This window comes from Acomys minous (assembly GCF_964271855.1).
Source record: "Acomys minous genome assembly, chromosome: 14".
NCBI lineage: Eukaryota > Metazoa > Chordata > Mammalia > Rodentia > Muridae > Acomys > Acomys minous.
Window position 1 is genome coordinate 88,303,708 of NC_140496.1, and position 21,120 is coordinate 88,324,827.

The 21,120-nt window shown below is 41.2% G+C and overlaps 1 protein-coding gene across 1 annotated transcript in view; it reads right to left on the reverse strand.

Annotated features, from left to right (window-relative positions):
• The window catches only part of ARHGEF38 (Rho guanine nucleotide exchange factor 38), a 123,771-nt gene that overhangs the window by 78,962 nt on the left and 23,689 nt on the right, over nt 1-21,120 (reverse strand). Inside the window, exon 2 of the mRNA XM_084757391.1 lies at nt 5,340-5,527. Within this exon, the coding sequence (XP_084613517.1) occupies nt 5,340-5,527 (188 nt within the window). The remainder of the gene's footprint in view (nt 1-5,339; nt 5,528-21,120) is intronic.

Genomic DNA, 21,120 nt, shown 5'->3' on the forward strand with positions numbered 1-21,120 from the left:
GAACCACTGCTCTAGGGAAGGCACTGAATAGCTGAGGGCTGGCATAGACGCCCCCTAAACTCTTTGAAAGGTAAACATAACGCTAGGCATGGCAGTCTACGCATTTAATCCAGGCAGAGGAAGGCAGGTTTTAGTGTGTTTGAGGCCAGCCTGTTCTACAAAGAGAGTTCCAGGCCAGCCAGAGCTATTAAAAGAAAGAAAGAAAGGAAGGAAGAAAAAAAGAAAGAAAGAAAGAAAGAAAGAAAGAAAGAAAAAAGAAAGGGAGGAAAATAAATATAAACAAAAATAAGTATGTGCACTCAAATACCTCTATTATTTTTGAATGTCTTTTTTCCTTTCCTCACACATAGAAAATACAGGTCCATTGTTAGCTTAGCTTGAGCCAGTTTGATTTAGTTTGATTTACTGCCAAAAACCATAGAGACTCTTCCCTTGTTGCTAGAATAACTAGACCTTGTTTTCCCACTAAATATTTCAACACTGAATGTTGTGGGTACTTTTGCCTTCTCGACAGTGTATGGTAATGCCATTAAGGGAAATGTGGCCTGCTTTCATGTCGGTGAAGACCTGGGACAGAAAGCCCTAAAGTTAAGGTAAAATTTGATACCGTGACTGTCAGAGAATAACTGCCAGCCAGGGGCTAGGTCAGCTCACTCATGTGTGCACTGTTCACCGAGCTGAACTAGATATTGCTGCTGCTTCCCTGGGTTTGCTGTTTTCTTCTTCCAACCTTCACTTACATAGAATGCCTTGTTTACACTGGCAGTGGGATGAGTTTACACAGAGAAAAGATGATTGATCAGTGTGCCGGGCATGGTGGCACACACTTTTAATCCCAGCATTCGAGAGGCAGAGGCAGGTGGATCTCTGTGAGTTCAAGGCCAGCCTGGTCTAAAAATCTGAGTCCAAGACAGCCAAGGCTACACACACACACACACACACACACACACACACACACACACACACACACACACACGCACACACACACACACATTGTGTCAGGTTTAACAAAGCATGGTTGGCCTCAGACTTAACTACAGTTGTTTTCATGGTGACCTGAAAGCCATGTGTCCATTTAGATACTTTGGCAATAATCTATGACAGGTGGTGGGTGGTGTGCGCAGCCCAACAGTTAAGAAGGAAGACATGAAGGAGTTATTGAAGAACATTGAAGAGTTGATCAGTTAATGAACCAGTAGCATCAGCTAATTCTACACTTTTGTACATATTTATAAGAGTTATGTACATTCTGGGATGATTATTACTCAACCAAAAATTAAAACTCTAGGAAGTAGGGGGCAAGCAAAAAGAATTTCAACTACAACATAGTCAGGGATGACATTTAGATGACTAGTACAGAAACTGAACTTTGCAGTGAGGAGGGTGAATAATCTTGTGATACCAAAGCAAAGAGAACTGTGTTTTAAAAAACACACACAAACCGTCAAGCTCTAAAGAACTTCATTAGAATGATGTAGCCAATGTGGTTCGAAGCATTGGGAGCTGACAGTAACTACACACAATGAAGCACCCTAAACGCTTTGTCTTAGCCATCTTCCCTGAAAATTGTCTGCAGTGCTTCTTCTGTATCAAGGATTCCCTTGCACACTGCCACCCTCCATGTACGTGACTGCTTTCCTTATATTTATGTGAAGATCCCATATTAAGAAATAGGAGGTTGGAGAGATGGATCAGCACCCCCATAGCCACAGGCGCTGGCTGATAACCCTTCCTTGTGGTGGACAGAGAGAGACATGAAATCCCAAGCTAAGCTTAGCCCAAAGAGTGAGATCCATGTTCATAGGAAAAACCATCTCAATGAATAAAGGAAAAGCAACTGAAGGAGGTTCGGGGCCTCCACATGTACCAGTACTACTCACAAATATGTGCCCCTAAAATGTGAACACACACACACACACACACACACACACACACACACACACACACACACATACACACACGCCAACACACACAGTAGGGGTAGGGGACAGATGCTCTGTTTCTGAAGGTTATATACATTGATGGGGGTGGGGTGGGAAAATAATGATTGTTGTCAGTACAACTGACTAGTAACAGTTTTATAATTGTGGGTACACACTAAGGAACTAAATTCTGAACCAAATGGATAAACATAGTAAAACCAAAAAACACACTTGACTCTTAACCAAAATTAGGAGGCAAATAACAAAGTAAGAAAATCATTCACAACATGTAGGAAAAAATATTCAGAAAAGTGTTATAAAATAGTGACAACATATCATTTTTAGTGAGAAACAACAAGTTTTAGAAGTTAAAGTGAAAGGGGGCTTGTAGAAAGGATATCCTGTGTACTGTATAGATGCATCGCCTGTCAATTAACAAAACCTATGGCCTACAGGAAAGGGGGGAATAGAAGGTGGGATATCTGGCAGGCAGAAAGAATTCTGGGAGTGATGGTACACACCCCTAATCCCATCACTCAAGGAGACAGAGGCAAGTGGATCTCTGTGAGTTCAAGGCCAGCCTGTTCTACAAAAAAAAAAGTCCAGGACAGCCAGGGCTACACAGAAAAAAATCCTGTTAAAAAAAAACAAAAAACAAAAACAAAACAGGGCAAAAGTATTCTGGGTAGAGCCAGGCACAGGAGATTGGTCTAGAATGATGTGAGAAAAACAAGAGGCATGATACCTGAGCAGAGGTAACCATCCACGTCACAGAACTTAGTTTAGAATAAATGGGTTATTTTAAGTTATGAATTAGTCAGAGAAGAGCCTAGTTACATGGCCTAGGTATTTGTAAATATATTTTGAGCCCTGTGTGAGTCTTTATTCTGAGAGCCTGGGGCCGGGAGGAAAAACATGCACCCCCTACGACAGATAGTGACCACAAGGCAGGAGAGAGAAAGAAGTTGCCATGGGGTAATGTGGATCATGAGCCCGTGGCCATGAGGGCTGGCCTGATGGAACAGAAGCAGCCTGGGCAGGAACAAATTATGGCCAGTATCTTAGGGTGTATAGCTGAGAAACAGCAAAACCGTTTAGAGGGTTGATACTTGCCCAGTTACTGTGCTTTAAAGCCTTTATAAATCTAAAGGGTCTCTGTCTTGATTTTTTGGGAACTAGCTGGGGTAGAGAAGCATTCTAGAGTCTAATATTTATATCTCAACAGGGACTACATTATAAAGACGAAGACATATACAAGAAGATGTTTTTAGGAGGAATGACACAGAGGAAAAAAAAAACCTCTCAACCACTAATAGGGATGAAAATCAGGATTATTGAATTTTGGTTGGCAGGTGACATTAAGAACAAACAAACTTGAGTCACATGCACGAGAGAGCCCACCCCTGCTATTATTAATAATATTCTACTATACTTCTAGACAGGAGGCTAGCACAGCTATCATCTGAGTGGCTTCACCCAGCAGCTGATGAAAACAGATGCAGAGACCCGCAGGCAAGCATTAGGTGGAGCTTAGGGAATCCAGTGGAAGAGGAGGAGGAAGGACTGAAAGAGCCAGAGAGGTCAAGGACACCACAAGAAAACCATAGGGGCCCACAGAGACTGAACCACCAGCCAGAGAGCATCCATAGGATGGACCTATGTCCCCTACACATGTGTTACGGTGTACAGCTAGGTCTTCGTGTGGGATGTTGAACAGCAGGAGCAGCGGCTGTGTCTGACTCTACTGCATGCCTTTGGGTCCCCTACCTCTAGCTGGATGGCTTTGTGTGGCCTCAGTAGAAGTACCTAGTCCTACTGCAACTTCACATGCCAAGGTGGGTTGATATCCATGTGAGGTCTCTCTTCTCTGAGAAGAAAAGGAGGGGGCTATAGGAGGAGGGGGAGGGAATGAGAGGAGAGGGGACATTCTATCCGTATGTAAAGTAAATAAATAATCAATCAAACAATCAAACAAAAACTTGATTACACTGTTTTTTGAGACAGCACCTCTCAATGTTGTGCTGGCTAGCCTGAAACTCTAGGTAGACCAGGCTGATCTTGAACTCAGAGATCCACCCTCCTCTGCCTCCCGAGTGCTGGGATTAAACCATGTGCCACCATGCTCTGCCCTAATATGTTTTCTAATAATTCCATTTCTGAGGATCTATTCTAACGAGGTGAGCAGCCAGACACACAGAAAAGACTTTTATCTAGTGATCAGTAATAGCAGAAAAACCTTTGGAAGGATTAGAAGTCGTGAAAAGACTTACAATAAGTTGTCGAATGAAAATCTGTTCATGACTGCATACCTTTGCATGGAAGTGTGTGTGTGTGTGTGTGTGTGTGTGTGTGTGTGTGTGTGTGTGTGTCTGTGTGTGTGTTACTGTCTAATGTCTGGAAGTCTCCAACCACTGTAAGTGACTTTCTTTAAGCACAGGATGTGTTTAGACATCTGCTTTCTCTTTGCGTTGAACAGTTTGGATTGTATGCAGGCCCTCTTACAACTCTGGGAGATTCTTGCCCCTTGTTCTTGGTAACACCTTGCACCTCTCTTACTTCCATTGTCTGCTCTGATTCATACACTAGAAAGGCCTTTGATATCACTCTGCGTGGAATGGAAGCACCATCCTCTTTCCATACTTTAGCACCCTTTCCCCTGCATTAGATGGTGTACCTAACACCATCGACTATGTCTTCATTTTTGTTGCTTATTTACTTATTCTATGACTTTGTCACCTGCACTAAGGTGTAAACCCCATAAGGGCCCAGTGCTGAGGACAGTGCCGATAAGCATGCATTTAATAAGTGACAAATTAGTGAAGGAAATAACTGGACAGTTTCCATTATAAACAGAACATCCTCCAAAAATGTTTTTTCCAGAAAAGTCCTTTAAGGGAGAAGAATTAACCATTTATAAATATTTGGAGTTTTGCTTAGGTCCACCCTTACCAAAGAGAAAATTTTTACTAACATCCAGGTTAATTTTTATGTTGAATTTTACTTAGCCAAGTTTAATTGAGCTCTGGAGGGTTGGGGGTGGGGTTTACACCATTTTCTCTCTTGAATCCATGATCAGCACTGAATTAAATAATTTGTTCCTAAGGCTGCTGAAAGTCTATTTCCCAAACATGTTACCTGTTTCAAGGAAATCCCAAGGAAGAACACAGACATTTCACAGTGGAAAAAAAAAATCTGTGAATTTCCTTTCCAGTGCGTTTGAGATTATTGTCCCCTCTTGTAAACCAAGAGACTGCACTTTAGCAGAATTATGGCTCAGTGATTTCTTCTGTGAACTCAGGACTAGAAAACCCTAAGAAAGATGACATTGGGTGCTTGGACTTCACAGTGCTGCTGTGTCTGTTTTGACTATTAGAGAAAGTGCTAGAAAAAGATGAGCTATCCCAAACGTGCATTCACCTGCTTGCTTCTCAGCGGCTGCACCACTTCTTGCACGCACAGCTCCAGATCCGTGACGTAATCCTTCTCTGTCTGTATCAGCTCCCGGATGATCTTCGCCCGCTTTGCCATCATCCTTCCCACCTGTTGCTCTTCCTCCTGGGTTGAGGTCTCAGCAGAGGAGCACTCGGCCTGTGGAGTCATCCTTTCTGTTAAAACAACAACAGGTTCAGGTGAGATGCTTTGCTGAGGTTTCTTTTTCCTTCAAAACATACAATGCAGGGTCATGGTTAGCCAGGCGAAAGGCTTAGGGATCTTCCCAGTGGGTCCTGGGAAGTCCTAAGCTAGTTCCCCAACTACATAGGGATCCCATAAAATCATGAGCAAGATGAAGATGCCAGAGAACTGCTTCTGCAATGTCTTGAAATGATAGTCAAGTGTCACGGCTTCTGACACATCCTGTTGCGGCAATCTCAGTGTACGAAGCTGACCTTCAGTTTGGAGACAGGACACATAAGAACTCAATTCAGAACTTGTGAACACGTCTGCTTTTGAAACGAAGGAAATTTTTAATTAGGACATGAAACACCTCGCAATTAATTCTGTTTGTTCCTATTACTGAAAACAATCACCCAGTAGACAGTGGGATGAAAATGAATGGCATACTGTTGGGTTTTCTCTTTTCAGTCATAATCAGATCCCCATGAGGAGTGAGACAATGGGGGGATTAAATCTATTTCAGCTATGATTTCTCATGGGTTATCTCTAACATTCTGTAAATCTGGTTATTTCATAATTACTGAGACAACCTGACAATTTTTCTTATAAAAGTCACAGGATTCAGAGGTTGAGATAAAAAACTATGTCTCAGTCGGGCATGGTGGCCCATGACTTTAATCCCAGCACTCAGGAGGCAGAGGCAGGCAGATCGCTGTGAGTTCGAGGCCAGCCTAATCTACAAAGCGAGGCCAGGACAGCCAAGATAACATAGAGAAACCCTGTCTCGAAAAACAACAACAACAACAACAACAACAAAAACTATGACTCAGATGCAGACAAGTGTTTGAATAAGATATTAAGGTAAGAAAGTAAAAATCATCCAGGAAAAACTGCTCACATCAATAGAAAACTCTGGAAGCTGCAACCTAACTATCCACTGGAAGTTCAGACCAGGACTTGAAGTCAAAGTAGTCATAGACATCAGGGCTGCATGTATGTGTGTGTGTGTGTGTGTGTGTGTGTGTGTGTGTGTGTGTGTGTGTGTGTGTGTTTCAATATTGAAGGCTAACATTCATATTGCTCTCTGCATTTGAAAACATAATTTTACTTCATTTAAGGTTAATACTATTCTTGTAACTGATATATAAGAAATCTTCAATGTTAATAAAACAAAGTTTGCAAAAAGTTCTTGAAAACTCTCTATATAAAATAAAAATAAAAATGTACAAACCACAATATATACCCATGGAAATAAAGAGCCATTCACCTCAGTGGCCCTGGAAACAAAGCTAATAGAGAAGTGGAAGAGGGCTCAAGAGAGGAATCAATCAATAGTCTGCTATAGAGAGGCTGGTCCAAGATTGTGTGTAGACAACTTAACCAGCCTTCTCTTCCTCATGACTAACTCCAGGAATTTGGGAAAGTGCATAACCAAACATTTGTGGAGAATGTCATAATCGAGCCTCCAACATCAAATTGTGCTAGAACTGGTACCAATCTTCTTTCGTTAGGGAAGACCAGGGCTTGACAAATGACATGTGAATGCAAGTAGCTTTACAAGCTTAGAACAGTCCATGTTAAAGAAAATCTCTCCGTGAGCTGTTTCAGAAGACAGAGAATGACTGTTGGTGTGGGAGCATCCTGCAGCTTTTCTTATTTTTATCTCTGTTATTGGGAGTTCTGGTATGCTTGTGGATCAGTACAGTTCTTTTTTTTATTTTTTATTTTTATTTTTTTTTACTTTATTAATTTATTCTTGCTACATCTCAATGGTTATCCGATCCCTTGTATCCTCCCATTCTTCCCTCCCTCCCATTTTCCCCTTATTCCCCTCTCCTATGACTGTTCCTGAGGGGGATTACCTCCCCCTGTATATGTTCATAGGGTATCAAGTCTCTTCTTGAACAGACAGTGGAATGATCCCGTATTTTAGAGCCCTTAAACTAAAGCACAAGTTACATGCAGTGCAGTTACTATTAGTTATGTGTGATCTGAAAGGAGGAAGGGACTTTTGTGAGAGGAGATACAGCAGTGAGCAGACCATGCACACAGCTATTGGGAATCTTTAAGGGTTTTACTGTTGCGATTTTGTTTTGAGGCTAGTTTGATCTTGAAGTCTCTATGCAGCTGAGGATGACCTTAAATATTTGGTCCTCCTGCCTCTGCCTCCCATGTGCTGGGATTACAAGTATATGGCACCATGCTCAATTTCCATATTTTTGAAGTGCTAGGGATCAAATCTAGGGGTTTTACATGCTAAACAAACATTCTGATCACAATAACAGAAACAACAAAAACAGGGGAGTAGACTTTAAGTTTTTAAAAACTATTTATAAAGGGATTACAACATTTAAAACATCTACATAGAACAAAAGAACCGAACACTGACACTGGATCAGACCTGACAGGATTCACTTCTCTCAGCATGCTGAACATGGACATCCTGCATCCTTCATGTTCCAGCACCAAGTGCTTCAGTTGCTGTTCCTCACCAGACCAAGAAAGCTCCCAGGACACCTTCAAAGAAAGCTTCCAATCTCGATTGGTCCAGCATTTCAGACTGTCCCACACAGGACTCTAATTCAGCCTGGAATTTCTCCACATTTAGGACTGGACCACAAATGCTATTCCTAGCTTGTTTAACCATTTCCCCAATCTTATTTGGGCCTCTATAAAGGAATTATTCATGCCAAATCAGCCAGAAGAAACCCTAAGAGAATGACGCTTCATTTCCTTTAAAGGGGTTGGTTGGTCTTCGGTTGCTTTCTTGGGCTAGAGAGGGATATTTTCAATGGGGAGTTAGTTATAACTTATTATTGGTCTTATTTAGAGAGAAAATAAGGTAGTACTCAGGGATGTCTCTCTTTTCCTTTATCTCCCATTCTTAGGTTTGGAGATAGGGGTTGAAAATAAAGAAGAGGGAATATAGAAATATATAGGGAAGATATAACAAAAAGTAGATTAGTGAGTCTACTCCTCAACTTAATGCCTCAACTGTCACTCACAAGGTTATTTTTAATTCACTGGTGTAGAATTTTTGTATATAGATGCAAAATAAGTTTAATTTTAGATACAGTGGTATAGAATTCAAATGCAAGATTTTTTCACACACATTAAATATATTTCTACTCTAACATGAGGTATTGTACCCATATTTCTCAGTTATAATACAAGGTTTATTTCCAATACTTTGAAAGTGCTATCGCAGGCTATTTAGAATAAATGTTATACAAGTTAATTGTTAGTTGATCAAATCATAGTCATATCAATTACTAGTCTATTTTTATCACAAGAATATACATCTTAGGCACAACAGATAGATATGATTCTATAGAAAGATAAGGTAGGATAGATAAGGTCTTCAAAAACCTCAGAGACATACAGAATATGGCATTTAAAATGTTTTTATCATTTTAAAGATTCACTGACAATGAGACAGGTTAACTCCTGGGAATACCCAGCCTACCTCAAAGAGGATGATGAGTATCAATGAACCTCCTTATAAGGATGGCTTCAAATGTGGCAAAAAAAAAGTCACTGGGAAAAATGGCCTTGTTTCTACCACAGACAGAATTTTGCCTAAAAAAGGGCAACCTTGGATGCAGGCTGAGTCCACAGCCAAACTCTGCTAGGACAGGGTAAGCAAGTCCTCAGTAGTTCCTGTCTCACAAATATGTCTGTCAGACATATTGGGCCAGAAGGGGAAAGATGATGCTCCAACATTATAGAGAGTTTTGGGTGACTGCTCAGGAAGCAAACTGTCTTTGTCATCTTCTAATTTGGAAAGCTACTAACCTGCACTCCCAGCATACTCGGGTAATTAGTTTTATTCCTTCTCAAGTCTCTGGTTGAGTTGAAGACCAGATAGTTTAGTTTTACAATGAAGCTTAGTTGTTTAGGGCTTAAGATGTTTTTAGGTCTAGATAGATGTTTTAAGTTGGTAATGACAAGATGTGATGGAGACTGATTTATATTCAGAATTTTAGATGCACCAAGATAGGAAAGATGGTGAGGGAGGGAAGAATGGGAGGATACAAGGGATGGGATAACCATTGAGATGTAACAAGAATAAATTAATAAAAACAAAAGATAGGAAAGATGTTTTCTTCAAGGCTGTCAAATACAAATAGCCAAAACACTAAGAATATAACATTTATATAATTCCTGATTGTGTCCTGGTTCTTCTTGCTATAGGTAGTTTATTATATACACGTGTAATAATATAAATGTATATGTAAAAAATAAAAATGTTTAATTTAAAAAATGTTGAAAAAACCCAATTACATAGGAAATGACTTGGTGGGGCTGTGAAACAGGGCAGAGGGAAACTGACAATGTGTAGGGAGCTTTACTCCAGCAATGTTTGAAATATAACACAGGGAATGATGCCACTAGCTGAGAGATGACAAACCAGTCCAGATGGTGTCAAACTCCTTAACACGTTATCTTGAAAAATAAGCAAATGTGCCTAACAAACATGGCCTAAGAACCGAACAAGGACCTTTGTGTCTGTCACGGAGATGCCCCTAACACAAATATGTCCCCCAGATTCCTTCCAGATTTAAATTCCAGTCTTCAATTCCATGTCGGCTTCTTCCCTATGTGTTCCAAGGGCTGCACTTTAAAATGTACCACAACAGATTTTTTTTTAAAAATTAAAAACAACTTTCCCTAGTGCTATTTAGCAACTTGACCATAACTGTGGACCCTGGGGGCCCTTTGGGTTGACATAAGATGTTGATGAAGATATTTAATTTCAGAAGTGTTTTTCAGGAGCAAAACCCTTCTCATAGAATTCAGAATTGAGCAACCTTCTAGATATCTTTGTTTGTTCTTCTGACTCAGGTTCATTACAGGAACAAAGACTCGGCTTGCATCATTTTATGGTTAGGTCTCCAAACATTTTCATGTTTGTTTGCATTCTTAAACTTAACAACCTCTCCACAATGCACCGCGGACACCAAGTTTTATTTTAACAAGCTCCTTCTCGCATTTAAACTTTTTTTGTGTGCATTTGATTTACACCAAGTTTTTACATAGAAACGTATGTGTGGCACAGTGCAGCCAGCAGCCACCGTCATAGCCAGCGAGCAGCCATAAAACCAACATGCGGCTGAGACTAAAAACACATTTAAATTCTCATAACCAAAAATATACCTCTGGGTGTTAAAGGAGTAACGTGTGTGATTCTCTCTGCCGTTCTCCACTTCTGTCACGTACAAACATTATTCTTGGGTGATGAATTTGAGCTATTTTTTAAAAATCAAATTTAATTGTTAATTTTGTGAGAATTCATAGTCGAGGATGGATTACAGCTGCCACAGTGTTTTAGAGGATACAGGATTCAGTGAGCAGCTTATGTAGACACTCCTAGGGATCTTTAAAACAACACAAGTGTTAAGCCTCCCTGTAGGCAGAGCAGCCACAGAGATCTGAGATCTTTAAAGAAATGCAGATGTCAAGCATCCCCATAGTCAAGGAAGCTATGGGATTCTTTATTGTATAGTGTTCATACTGGGCTCTCATTTAAATCGCTGGTGTTTCTAACATGTGAAAGCAAAAGCATACTCTGTTCTGTGTTTCACTTCCTGTACAGTATTCAGCACATGGCATGAAATAGCCATGTACACTTTAGTGTACATACAGTACACTTTCATTGGGTTATTTTGCCCAAATATAAGGCAACATAAGAGCCTGGAATGTATGTAAATAGCATAAGTTATGCATGTTATGCTTATTATTTGAATTCTCCTTTTACATACCTTCAATTTGTGATAGGTTTATTGGGATATAGTCCATCCTACATCCACACACATCTGATACAACTTTTCACCAACGAAGGCAAATACTTATTGCACTGTTTTATAATTGATAGCCAGTAAAGAGAAAAATGCTTGTTCCTAGTGGGGACAGATCAGATGGACAAGAAAAAGGAAAACAAATATGGAAAGTCTGTGAGAGGATGGAGATGAGCTTTAGAATCCGGAGAACCTGCTAGGGCCGGGGGCATGCATGAAGACAGCCCTGGTCCTTTATGGATACAAAGGATATGAAAAGATGTCCAATGGAAGGGAGGGTGGGGGATGGGAGACGGAAGGCTCCCTTCACTGAGAGCCAGTGTCTACACAGAATTAGCTATGCATTTGCTGCTGCTAATATTACTGATGCTACAGCTATTTGGGGGCAGATGTAAGAAGTTATTTTTTCCAAACTGTAAAATAATGTATATTTGTCATAATTAGTATCAAAGATAAGTACCTAGACCTAAGAGCCAGAATATGTTAAACTTTGCCTCTAACACTTATTAAAGCTGTTATCTTCAGCAAACTCTTTAACATTTTATATGTAAAATTTCTCATCTCTAAATTAAGGATATTGATAGCAAACCTTATAAAACAGTTTTGAGAATGAAATGATTGATGTTTATATTGGAAAGTGTAACATATATACAGCACACGTCAGGTAAATGGTTATTGTAATTAGCTATGTTTTCTTTTGTAATTATAATACGGTATTTACTGTATCAATAGCTATTGTATAGTTCAGTGGATAATCTCTCCTAAAATGTTTTCATGCACAGACAGGGATATGATTATAATACTTTACTTATTTCAATTCCAGCACTAGTAGGCTCATACACAGATGCTGCAACTACCTTTTTCACTTTTAAAATGAGCTTTATTTTTAAAACAATTTTCTTTAAAAGGAGTTTTAAGCTGTATTTTTATAATTAGTGGGTGCATGAGAGAGAGAAGGGGAAGTGAGAGAGGGTGGGAGAGAGGGAGGGAGAGAGAGAAGGAAAGAGGGAGGGAGGCAGGGAAGGAGGGAGGGAGAGAGGGAGGCAGGGAAGGAGGGAGGGAGAGAGGGAGGGAGGGAGGGAGGGAGAGAGGGAGGGAGAGGGAAGGGGAGATGCACTTATGGAGATTAGCAGACAACTTTGTGAAATTGGTTCTCTCCTCTACATGGCTTTCAGGGATGAACCTCAGGTCACCACACTTGTGTGGCAAGTCCTTCACCTGCTGAGCCATGCTGGGGGCTCCTTTTGTACCCTATGCAGTCTGTATGGAAAACCTCTTTTGAAGTATATGCATGCTGCTTCACAGTGAGATGGTGGTATCATCACTCCCATTGCCAGCTCTATCCAATCTCTATTCTCATACGTGTGTGTGTGTGTGTGTGTGTGTGTGTGTGTGTGTGTGTGTGTCTGAGATATATATATATATATATATATATATATATATATATATATATATATATATATAGAGAGAGAGAGAGAGAGAGAGTACACGTTTTAAATTAAGACCAGAAAGAGGGTACAAATGTAGAGGAATTTAAATCCAGCAACATGGTTGCTCTGGCATGAGCTCACATCCATCTAAAGACCTTCTACATCTATGTGATCTGGTTGGAATGCAGACACTCTCTGGACTACAGTATGATCCAGCTGAAATATAGACATGCCCTCAGTACTCATTTTTGATCCCCAAAAATGAAGGTAAGGTTAGTTTATGGAAGGGAGCAGCTATGTTTGAATGTGACATTTAATTGAGGGGCAGACAAAGTAGTGAATCAGAGAAAGATTTAATAGAATGAGTCAGGGACAGGTTGCACTCAACTCTCATAGGAACATGACAGGAGAGAGGGGCAACTTAGGAGGAGCAGCACAGGGAGATAGAGGAGAGTTGTTTTTTGTTTTTTGTTTTTAACAGAGAGCTACTTACCAGGACGGTTTTACAGAGACAGGTTGCAGAGAGAATAAGCTAGACACAGGTGAAGACAGAATGAACCAGAGAATGAGAAGGAGCCAGAAGATGAAAATATACTTGCCAGAAATAGTTTGAGGCCAGGCAGGGAATTCAGTCAGAAGCCAAGAGGAGCCAGTTTGAATCAGTCAGCTTGGAGAGGAGTTTAGGCCAGAACAGTTGAATTGAACCAGCCAGCGAGAATTCAAAAAGAGCTAGAAAGACTTGGGAATGGCTTTCATTTCTTCCAAGGAAATAAAAACAGCACACTCAGAAAGAAGAAAAGAAATTAAACTGTCAAACCACCTCAAAAGAAGCATATTAATATCACTATCCTCTCTCAGCCCTGGCTCTGGGTAAGAGATGTGAAAAGATTTCCTCTGAAAAGGTTTCTGACTGCTCTTCTGTGAGTTTTGGATCTGAGTTCACTGAATGTTCAACAGTTGAGTATTAAGCTCTAAGACTGTCCTGGGGAACTGAGATACAGCTAATTGAAAACATCCGATAACAACCTCATTTCTCATGGTGTTCTCGGTGGGGCAGGCCCGAGGAGGCAGGGGGGAGTATGCGTAACTGCTATATGTTATTTAAGGTCCTCAAAGGTGGTAAGTGGTATGGGGGAAGTGAAGCAATGAGGATTTATAGTAAGAGCTCAAATGGCATACTGATTTTAAACAAGAGACCAAAAAAGTCTAATATTGAGCAAGACCTTGAAGGGCTGGAAACACGGGTGGTTTTCAGTGGAGAAACCGGTTAGCAGAAAGCTTGGGGCCCAAATGGGAACGATTCATTTAGGATGAGGAAAATCAGTGGCCAAGAAGGAAGGGAGATAACAAGACTGCCGGACAGAATAGCAAGAGGGACACTGTGGGGCCTTGAAAGGGCTTTAAACACACACACACACATCTTCATAATATGAGAAACAGGCATTGATACAATTTCAATGTTTTGAAGTTATGCATATGCATTAAAATGCTGAGGCCAGTCATTCAAATATGCGGCATTTCACAACCCGTAGAGATCAATGGAATGAAGAGGGGAACCGAGCAATCTGAAGGAAAGAAAAAAAAAAAAAACAAACAACAAAACAGGCACACAGGAACAAGTGCCAGGTAGTCGCTAGTTGCTCCAATCCTGAGAAATCAGTAGCCAGCAACCAACCACGTGTTTAAAAGCCCATCTGATGTTCAGAAAGGAGAACCCTTGCACATGGGGAGACAAGGAGTGAACTGATTTCCTAACTGACGAGCAAAGTGCAGGGAGAAGAGCAGCAATGCAGCTATTTTTGTGCTGGACAAAATGGGCACCAGGGTAAAAGTGAGAATGGACACTTCACAGCGTTAAAGTGTTCTGTTCATCAGGAAGACAGGAGACTCCAGGCTCCGTGTGGACTGAATAGCATGACGTCAAAACACATAAGGCAAAGGCATCTGAAAGCCGTGTGCAGGATTTGACAAACCACCCCAGGCGTCATCTATAGCGTTCACAACATAGTAAATGTACCCAATAGGACCGCCAGGAAAGAAGACATGTTATCAGAGAGCTATAGGTCCTTTCCAAGGCCTCGCATAACCTTTCTTAAAATGTGCCATACTCTAGGTCATAAAGTTTCAAAGCATCACTAAATAAGACCCAAGACTACAGTGAAATTAAAGTAGAAATTAACCCAAGTTAATGGCTCATATGCTTTTGGATTAATATGAAAAATCCCAATGTATTAATCACGGTAGAAAAAAGCATTAAAATATGGGTCAGAGAGGTGGCTCAGTGGGTAAAAAGGCTGGCTTGCTGGTTTGATGACTTCAGTTTCATCCTCAGAAACTGTGGAGATGGGGAAGAGAGAACCCACCTCCCAAAGTTATCCTCTGGCCTTTAAATACTCTCCTTGGTGCACATACCTACACTTGCATCATATACTACACGATGTCTGCACACGCGCGCACACACACACATCACATACATATCACACACTAATAATATATGAAATGTAATTAACTATGGGCAAGAAAATGTTATTTTAAAAGTAAACATATGTTACTTGTACACACCAAAACATGTAGAATATATTTAAAGAATTGCATACTGAAAATTAACAGACTTAAAACTCGAGTATGGGAAATGAAGCAAAGGGGCCTCCCTTCACCACACAAGTAGAGTAATGTATCTCTAAACTGTCATCAGAAACTGTTCTTTTGCCGTAAATGAGGACTTACACAATGGCCCGCACTGGTCAGCATGCAGAGAGTAAGAAACCGTAGAGAGCTCAGACTAAACTGGGCATCTGTGCCATAGTGCTTGCCCCCAAACACTCTAGGGTCATCAGAGAAGAGAGCATGGAAAGACTGTGAAAGCTAGAGGGAGTGGACACCTGGAGTGAGACCCTATTTTCAGGCCATGATGAGGCTGCTGCACGAATGACCTCACAGTGGCTGTGGCTGTGTGCCCAAGACCGGCTCAAATTCAAGCCAGACAAAATCCCAGTGTGAATGGGGAAGGGGCTCATGAAGTCTCCCCCTGCCTGGGTAGCTACTGGCAACTGATGACCAGGGAGGGAGGGAATGTTAGCATTATTCCCCAAAGGACACTATTTCTCAGTGCCAGATACTATAAATGAATTATGAACAAGATCAATAGTCTATATTTAGGAATAAAACTTTGATCTCCAATAATATAAAAATGAACAGAGAATCTTAACAGTTCTCAAGGAGAAAAGACCTGCAAAGAAATAACAATTGGGTCCATGAGTGACTGATAGTAAAGAGGAAAACACCTTCAGAGGTTATGAGAAAAGAATTATTGTCCTAGAATTGTACTTAGCAGAATTCTCTCAATCTCAAGTATCCAACAAACATTCATTTTATTAATAAATATCCTCGTGAGAGGAAATTTGGGAGACTTACTCTCACAGAGCAAATTCTGTCACAGGGAATATCGAAATGAGAAAGGAATCAGGAAGGAAAAAAATCCGAAGGGAGAAGAAACGTGACCAGGAGGGAGAGCTAAGAGGCTCTTAGTCAGGGTTATGTCACCGTGATGAAACACCGTGACCAAAGCAAGTTGGGGAGGAAAGCGTTTGTTCGGCTTATGCATCCACATCAGAGTTCATCATCAAAGGGAAGTCAGGACAAGGACTCAAGCAGGGCAGGAAGCTGGAAGTAGGAACTGATGCAGAGGCCATGAAAGAGTGCTGCTGACTGGCTTGCTCTATGGCTTGTTCAGCCTGCTTTCATAAAGAACCAAGGACAACCAGCCCAGGGGTGATACTGCCCACAATGGGATGGGCTCTCCCCAATGGATCACTAAGAAAATGCCTTAACAGGCTTGCCTATAGCCTGATCGTATGAAGACATTTACGGAACTGAAACTCCATTTTCTTTAATGAATCTAACCTGTGTCAAGTTGACATAAAACTAACCAGTACAGGGGGTTAAGAAAAGGCCAAATATGGTGTACACATGTCTCTAATCCCAGTACTCTGGAGGCATAGGCAGGCACATGTCTATAAATTCAAGGCCAGCAGAGTTTACGTTGTGAGTTCTCAAAAGCAAGAAGCAGCTAGGGAAATAATAAATAAATTGACATTTTCTCATCTTAAAGTATTTATTTTATCTCTAACACAATCCTGTGCAACAATGTGACATATGAGACATATTATGGAGAAATTGCTGAAACTCTAATGATAAAGGTGTGCTCATAGGATCATCTTAGACAAATAATTTTGAGGAGGAAAGACCTGATCTTGGCCCTCTGAAGTTCATATTTTAGGGAATAAGACCATTTTTTTTTCAAATATAAAAGAAGCTGGACAGTAGCTACCTTCGTAATCTCTCTGAGTAGATTCCAATAATAAGAATTCCACTTAAATGAAAATAAATTCTGAAGTGGCAACACAGTATAAAATAAAGAAACAGTAAGAGAAATGCATTTCAAAGTGCAATCTAGAGGCTAGAGAGATAGTGATTTGCTCTTAGACTCACGTTCGATTCCTAGCCCCTACCCCCACATGGTGGCTCGCAACAATCTGTAACTCCAGGACCAGGAACTCTAATGCCTTCTTCTAGTTTCCGATAGGCACCAGTCATGCATGTGGTACACATGCAAACATGCAAAAACATCACTCATATGCATAAATAAACAAAACCAAACAAATACATATATTTTGTTTAAAATGAAACAACTGAAGAACTGAGTTTGATGGTGCACCTTTAACCCCAGCCTTCTGGAGGCAGAGGCATTGACCTCAGTGCTTGAGGCCAGACTCAAAAATAAAACATCTTTGGGATGGAGAAGCTCCATGGCATCAGTCTTCGGCCTTGACATGAACACCACAGGTAACCACACACACATGGGTATATACTTAATATACTACACACAAGAAGACATGTACATACTAGTCTAAGAGATCGCATGATCACTTTCCTCTGATGATGTGCACAGCACCTTCCAGTACTATCAACTCCAGGCAGGAGGGATGGTCTTCATGCTTCTCCATGTTCTACGGCTCCAGTATGTGGTGTCGTCATCAGTATGGTCTTCTCAAGGTCTAAAGTGTTACCAAGAGCAATGGCAACAGTCTAGACATTTGGGGATCATTGAGAACTCATTGGACAACAACACCAAAGAGCCAAAGGATGCAACTCATTCCTGGCACCAGGCTTTTTGTTTTTTGTTTTTTGTTTTTTTTGTTTTTGTTGTTTTGTGTGTGTGTGTGTGTGTGTGTGTGTTTCATTCATTAATTCATTTATTTTCTTTCTTTTTTATTTAATTAATTTATCCAGATTACAACTCAATTGTTTTCCCATCATTTGTATCCTCCTGTTCCTCCCTCCCTCCCACTTTTACCCTATTCCCCTCCCCTAGGTCTATAACTGAGGGGGACCTCCTCCCCCACTATATGGTCATAAACTATCATGTCTCATCTTGGTAGCCTGCTTATTCTTTCTTCGAATGCCACCAGGCTTTTTTATTTCTTAGCCTGTGGGGTTTAGTAGGAGCACTACTGCTCCATGATAAAGTGACTCCATTTAAATGGTAATTATACATTCAAAAGATCTTTAGTCTTAGTTATAGCTCCTGATATTCCCTCTTCTATCTTAACTTCACCCTCCCCCACTGCCCCATTTAACTCATCCTATTCCATCATATCCTCTTTGCCCTCGATGTCATTGTGTTCTATCTTCCCTCTCTTGAAAGACATCCCCATGGTCCCTTACTGATTTCCTTATCTCTATGAGCAATCGTCAGTCTTATCCATCCGTTAACCACGGGAGCTGCAATAATGACCAGCCTGTCAAGATGTGCCCACTAGTGCAGTAATAGCATGAAAGTCACGGGAATAACCTACCAGTTTCTGATTCGATTTAATGCTAGTTCCATATGATGAATCCCATAAACTGACACTGTTATCATGGCCAAGAACCTGTAGACAGGTTACAAGCTTATGAGCTCTCAGAAAGAACTTACTTTTATTATTTTGCTAAATAGACATAGAATTAATCTGACTCCTAATGATTACTGTTTATTATTATTATTATTATTATTATTATTATTATTATTATTATTATTATTATTATTATTTACTATTACGTTTTTTCAAGACAGGATCTCACTGTGGAACTCTAGCTGTCTGGGAACTCACTATGTAGAGCAAATTGTGCAGCAACTCACAGATCCACTGGCCTCTACCTCCCAAGTGTTGGGATTAAAGACATGCACCACTATGCCTGAGTGTAGTAACATTATTTTACCCACAGATTAGTACATATTTCAACCCCCATCATAGAAACTTCTTTTCACAGTAAATGGTGATTCACATAGAGATGAACAACTGGTCAAAGTTCAGTGACTGTAGAATCTTCAGCCCAAGTGAGACTTTTAAATCACACTCTCTCTTCCCAGTGTTCTGGGATCATTATGGAAAAGGAAGAGGAAAGAGTGTAGGAGTCAGAGGTAGTGGGGGACTACAACAATAGAATATTTTCTAGATTTAACAGGGTAGTTGCACATATGAATTCAGAGTGTTAAGACAGCATACACAAGACCTATCTAACCTCAGGCCAGACAAGAGGGGACTCCAAGATGGCTGCGAGCAGTGTGGGCCATGTTTAGAAGCTCCAGTAAATGATTCAGGGAGTTGCATGGAATTCTTAACCAAGAACACCAAGCTCCCCACTCCACTACAGCAGGAATATTCCATAGTTCAAAAGGACCAAAATACAGAAAACCTGTGTACCCCTGCACAAGGGAGGAGCGCGGATGCTCTCAGATCATAGTGGCAGTGGCAGCGGCAGCAGCTGAGGTTTGCAGCTGGGAACCCTCTGGCAGAGGCGACTGGTGTGGTGACTGGTGGGAATTCCTGCGGGAGAGGGGACTCAGTACAAGATTTGGGCCCCGAAACCCTACCTGAGCTCAGTGCGGCGTTTGGTCCCCATGACCCAAGTCAACTCGGCATGAGGCTTGGGCCCTGAGACCCAAACTGGACTCGGTGTGCAGTTCGGCCCCGGAAACTCTAGCTGAGCTCAGCAGGCAGTTTTGGCCCAGAGACCCTAGCTGAAATCAGCTGGTGGTTTGGGGCCAGAGACCGTAGCTCAGCTTGGTGCAGGGTTTGGGCCCCAGGACCCTGACTGAGCTCGGTGCACGGGTTGGGCCCAGAGACCCAAGTTGGACTCGGTGAGCGGTCCGGCTCCTGAAACTCTAGCTGAGCTCAGCGTGCAGTTCGGGCGCTGAGACCCTAGCTGAATTTGGCCCAAGGCTTGGTTCCAGAGTCCCTAGCTGAGCTTGGCACATGGTTTGGGCCCTGAGACCCACCTGAACTTGGCACAGGGTTTGGGCCCCGGGACCCTGACTGAGTTCTGTATGCAGTTTGGGCCCAAGACTCTGGTTGGACTCAGCTAACAGGACTAAGCGTGGGGATTGAGTCTCCAGACCTGTTTGGGTCCAGAGATGTGAACTAGACTCAATGCTCACGTTGGGTCCATAGATGCTAATTGAACTCAGTGTGTGTGCGGTTTGGGCCCCATGACACTAACCTGGACTAGACGAGTGGTCTGGGTCCCGAAATGCTACTGGGAACCACGGACCAGCGGAGCATCAGAGCTCCGGGACTAAGGAAATCTAAGGGAAATGGACAATTTTCTTGATTAATTCCACTTGCCAAAATTGAGTGAAGAACAGATAAACAAGCTAAATAGTCCCATTTCCCCTATAGAAATAGAAGCAATCATTGATAGTCTCCCAACCAAAAAAAAAAAAAAAAAAAAAAAAGAAATCCCAGGGCCAAACGGTTTTAGTGCAGAATTCTACCAGATCTTCAAGGATGCACTAACACCGATACTCTTCAAGCTACTCCAAAAGATAGAAATGGATGGAACATTACCAAATTCATTTTATGAGGCCATAGTCACATTGATACCTAAACCTCACAAAGACCTAACAAAGAATTTCAAACCAATTTCTCTTATGAACATTGATACAAAAGTACTCAATAAAATACTCATAAAACGAATACAAGAAAACATCAAAGATATCATTTACCATGACCAGCTAGGCTTCATTCCAGGCATGCAGGGATGGTTTAATATATGAAAATCCATCAACATAATTCACCATATAAACAAACTGAAAATTTAAAAACCACACGATCGTCTCCTTAGATGCAGAGAAAACATTTGATAAAATCCAACACCCATTCATGTTTAAAGTTTTGGAGAGATCAGGGATACAAGGCACATACCTCAACATAATAAAGGCTATATACAGTAAGCTAACAGCCAAAATCAAATTAAATGGAGAGATACTCAAGGAAATTTCTCTAAAATCGGGAACAAGGCAAGGCTGCCCAC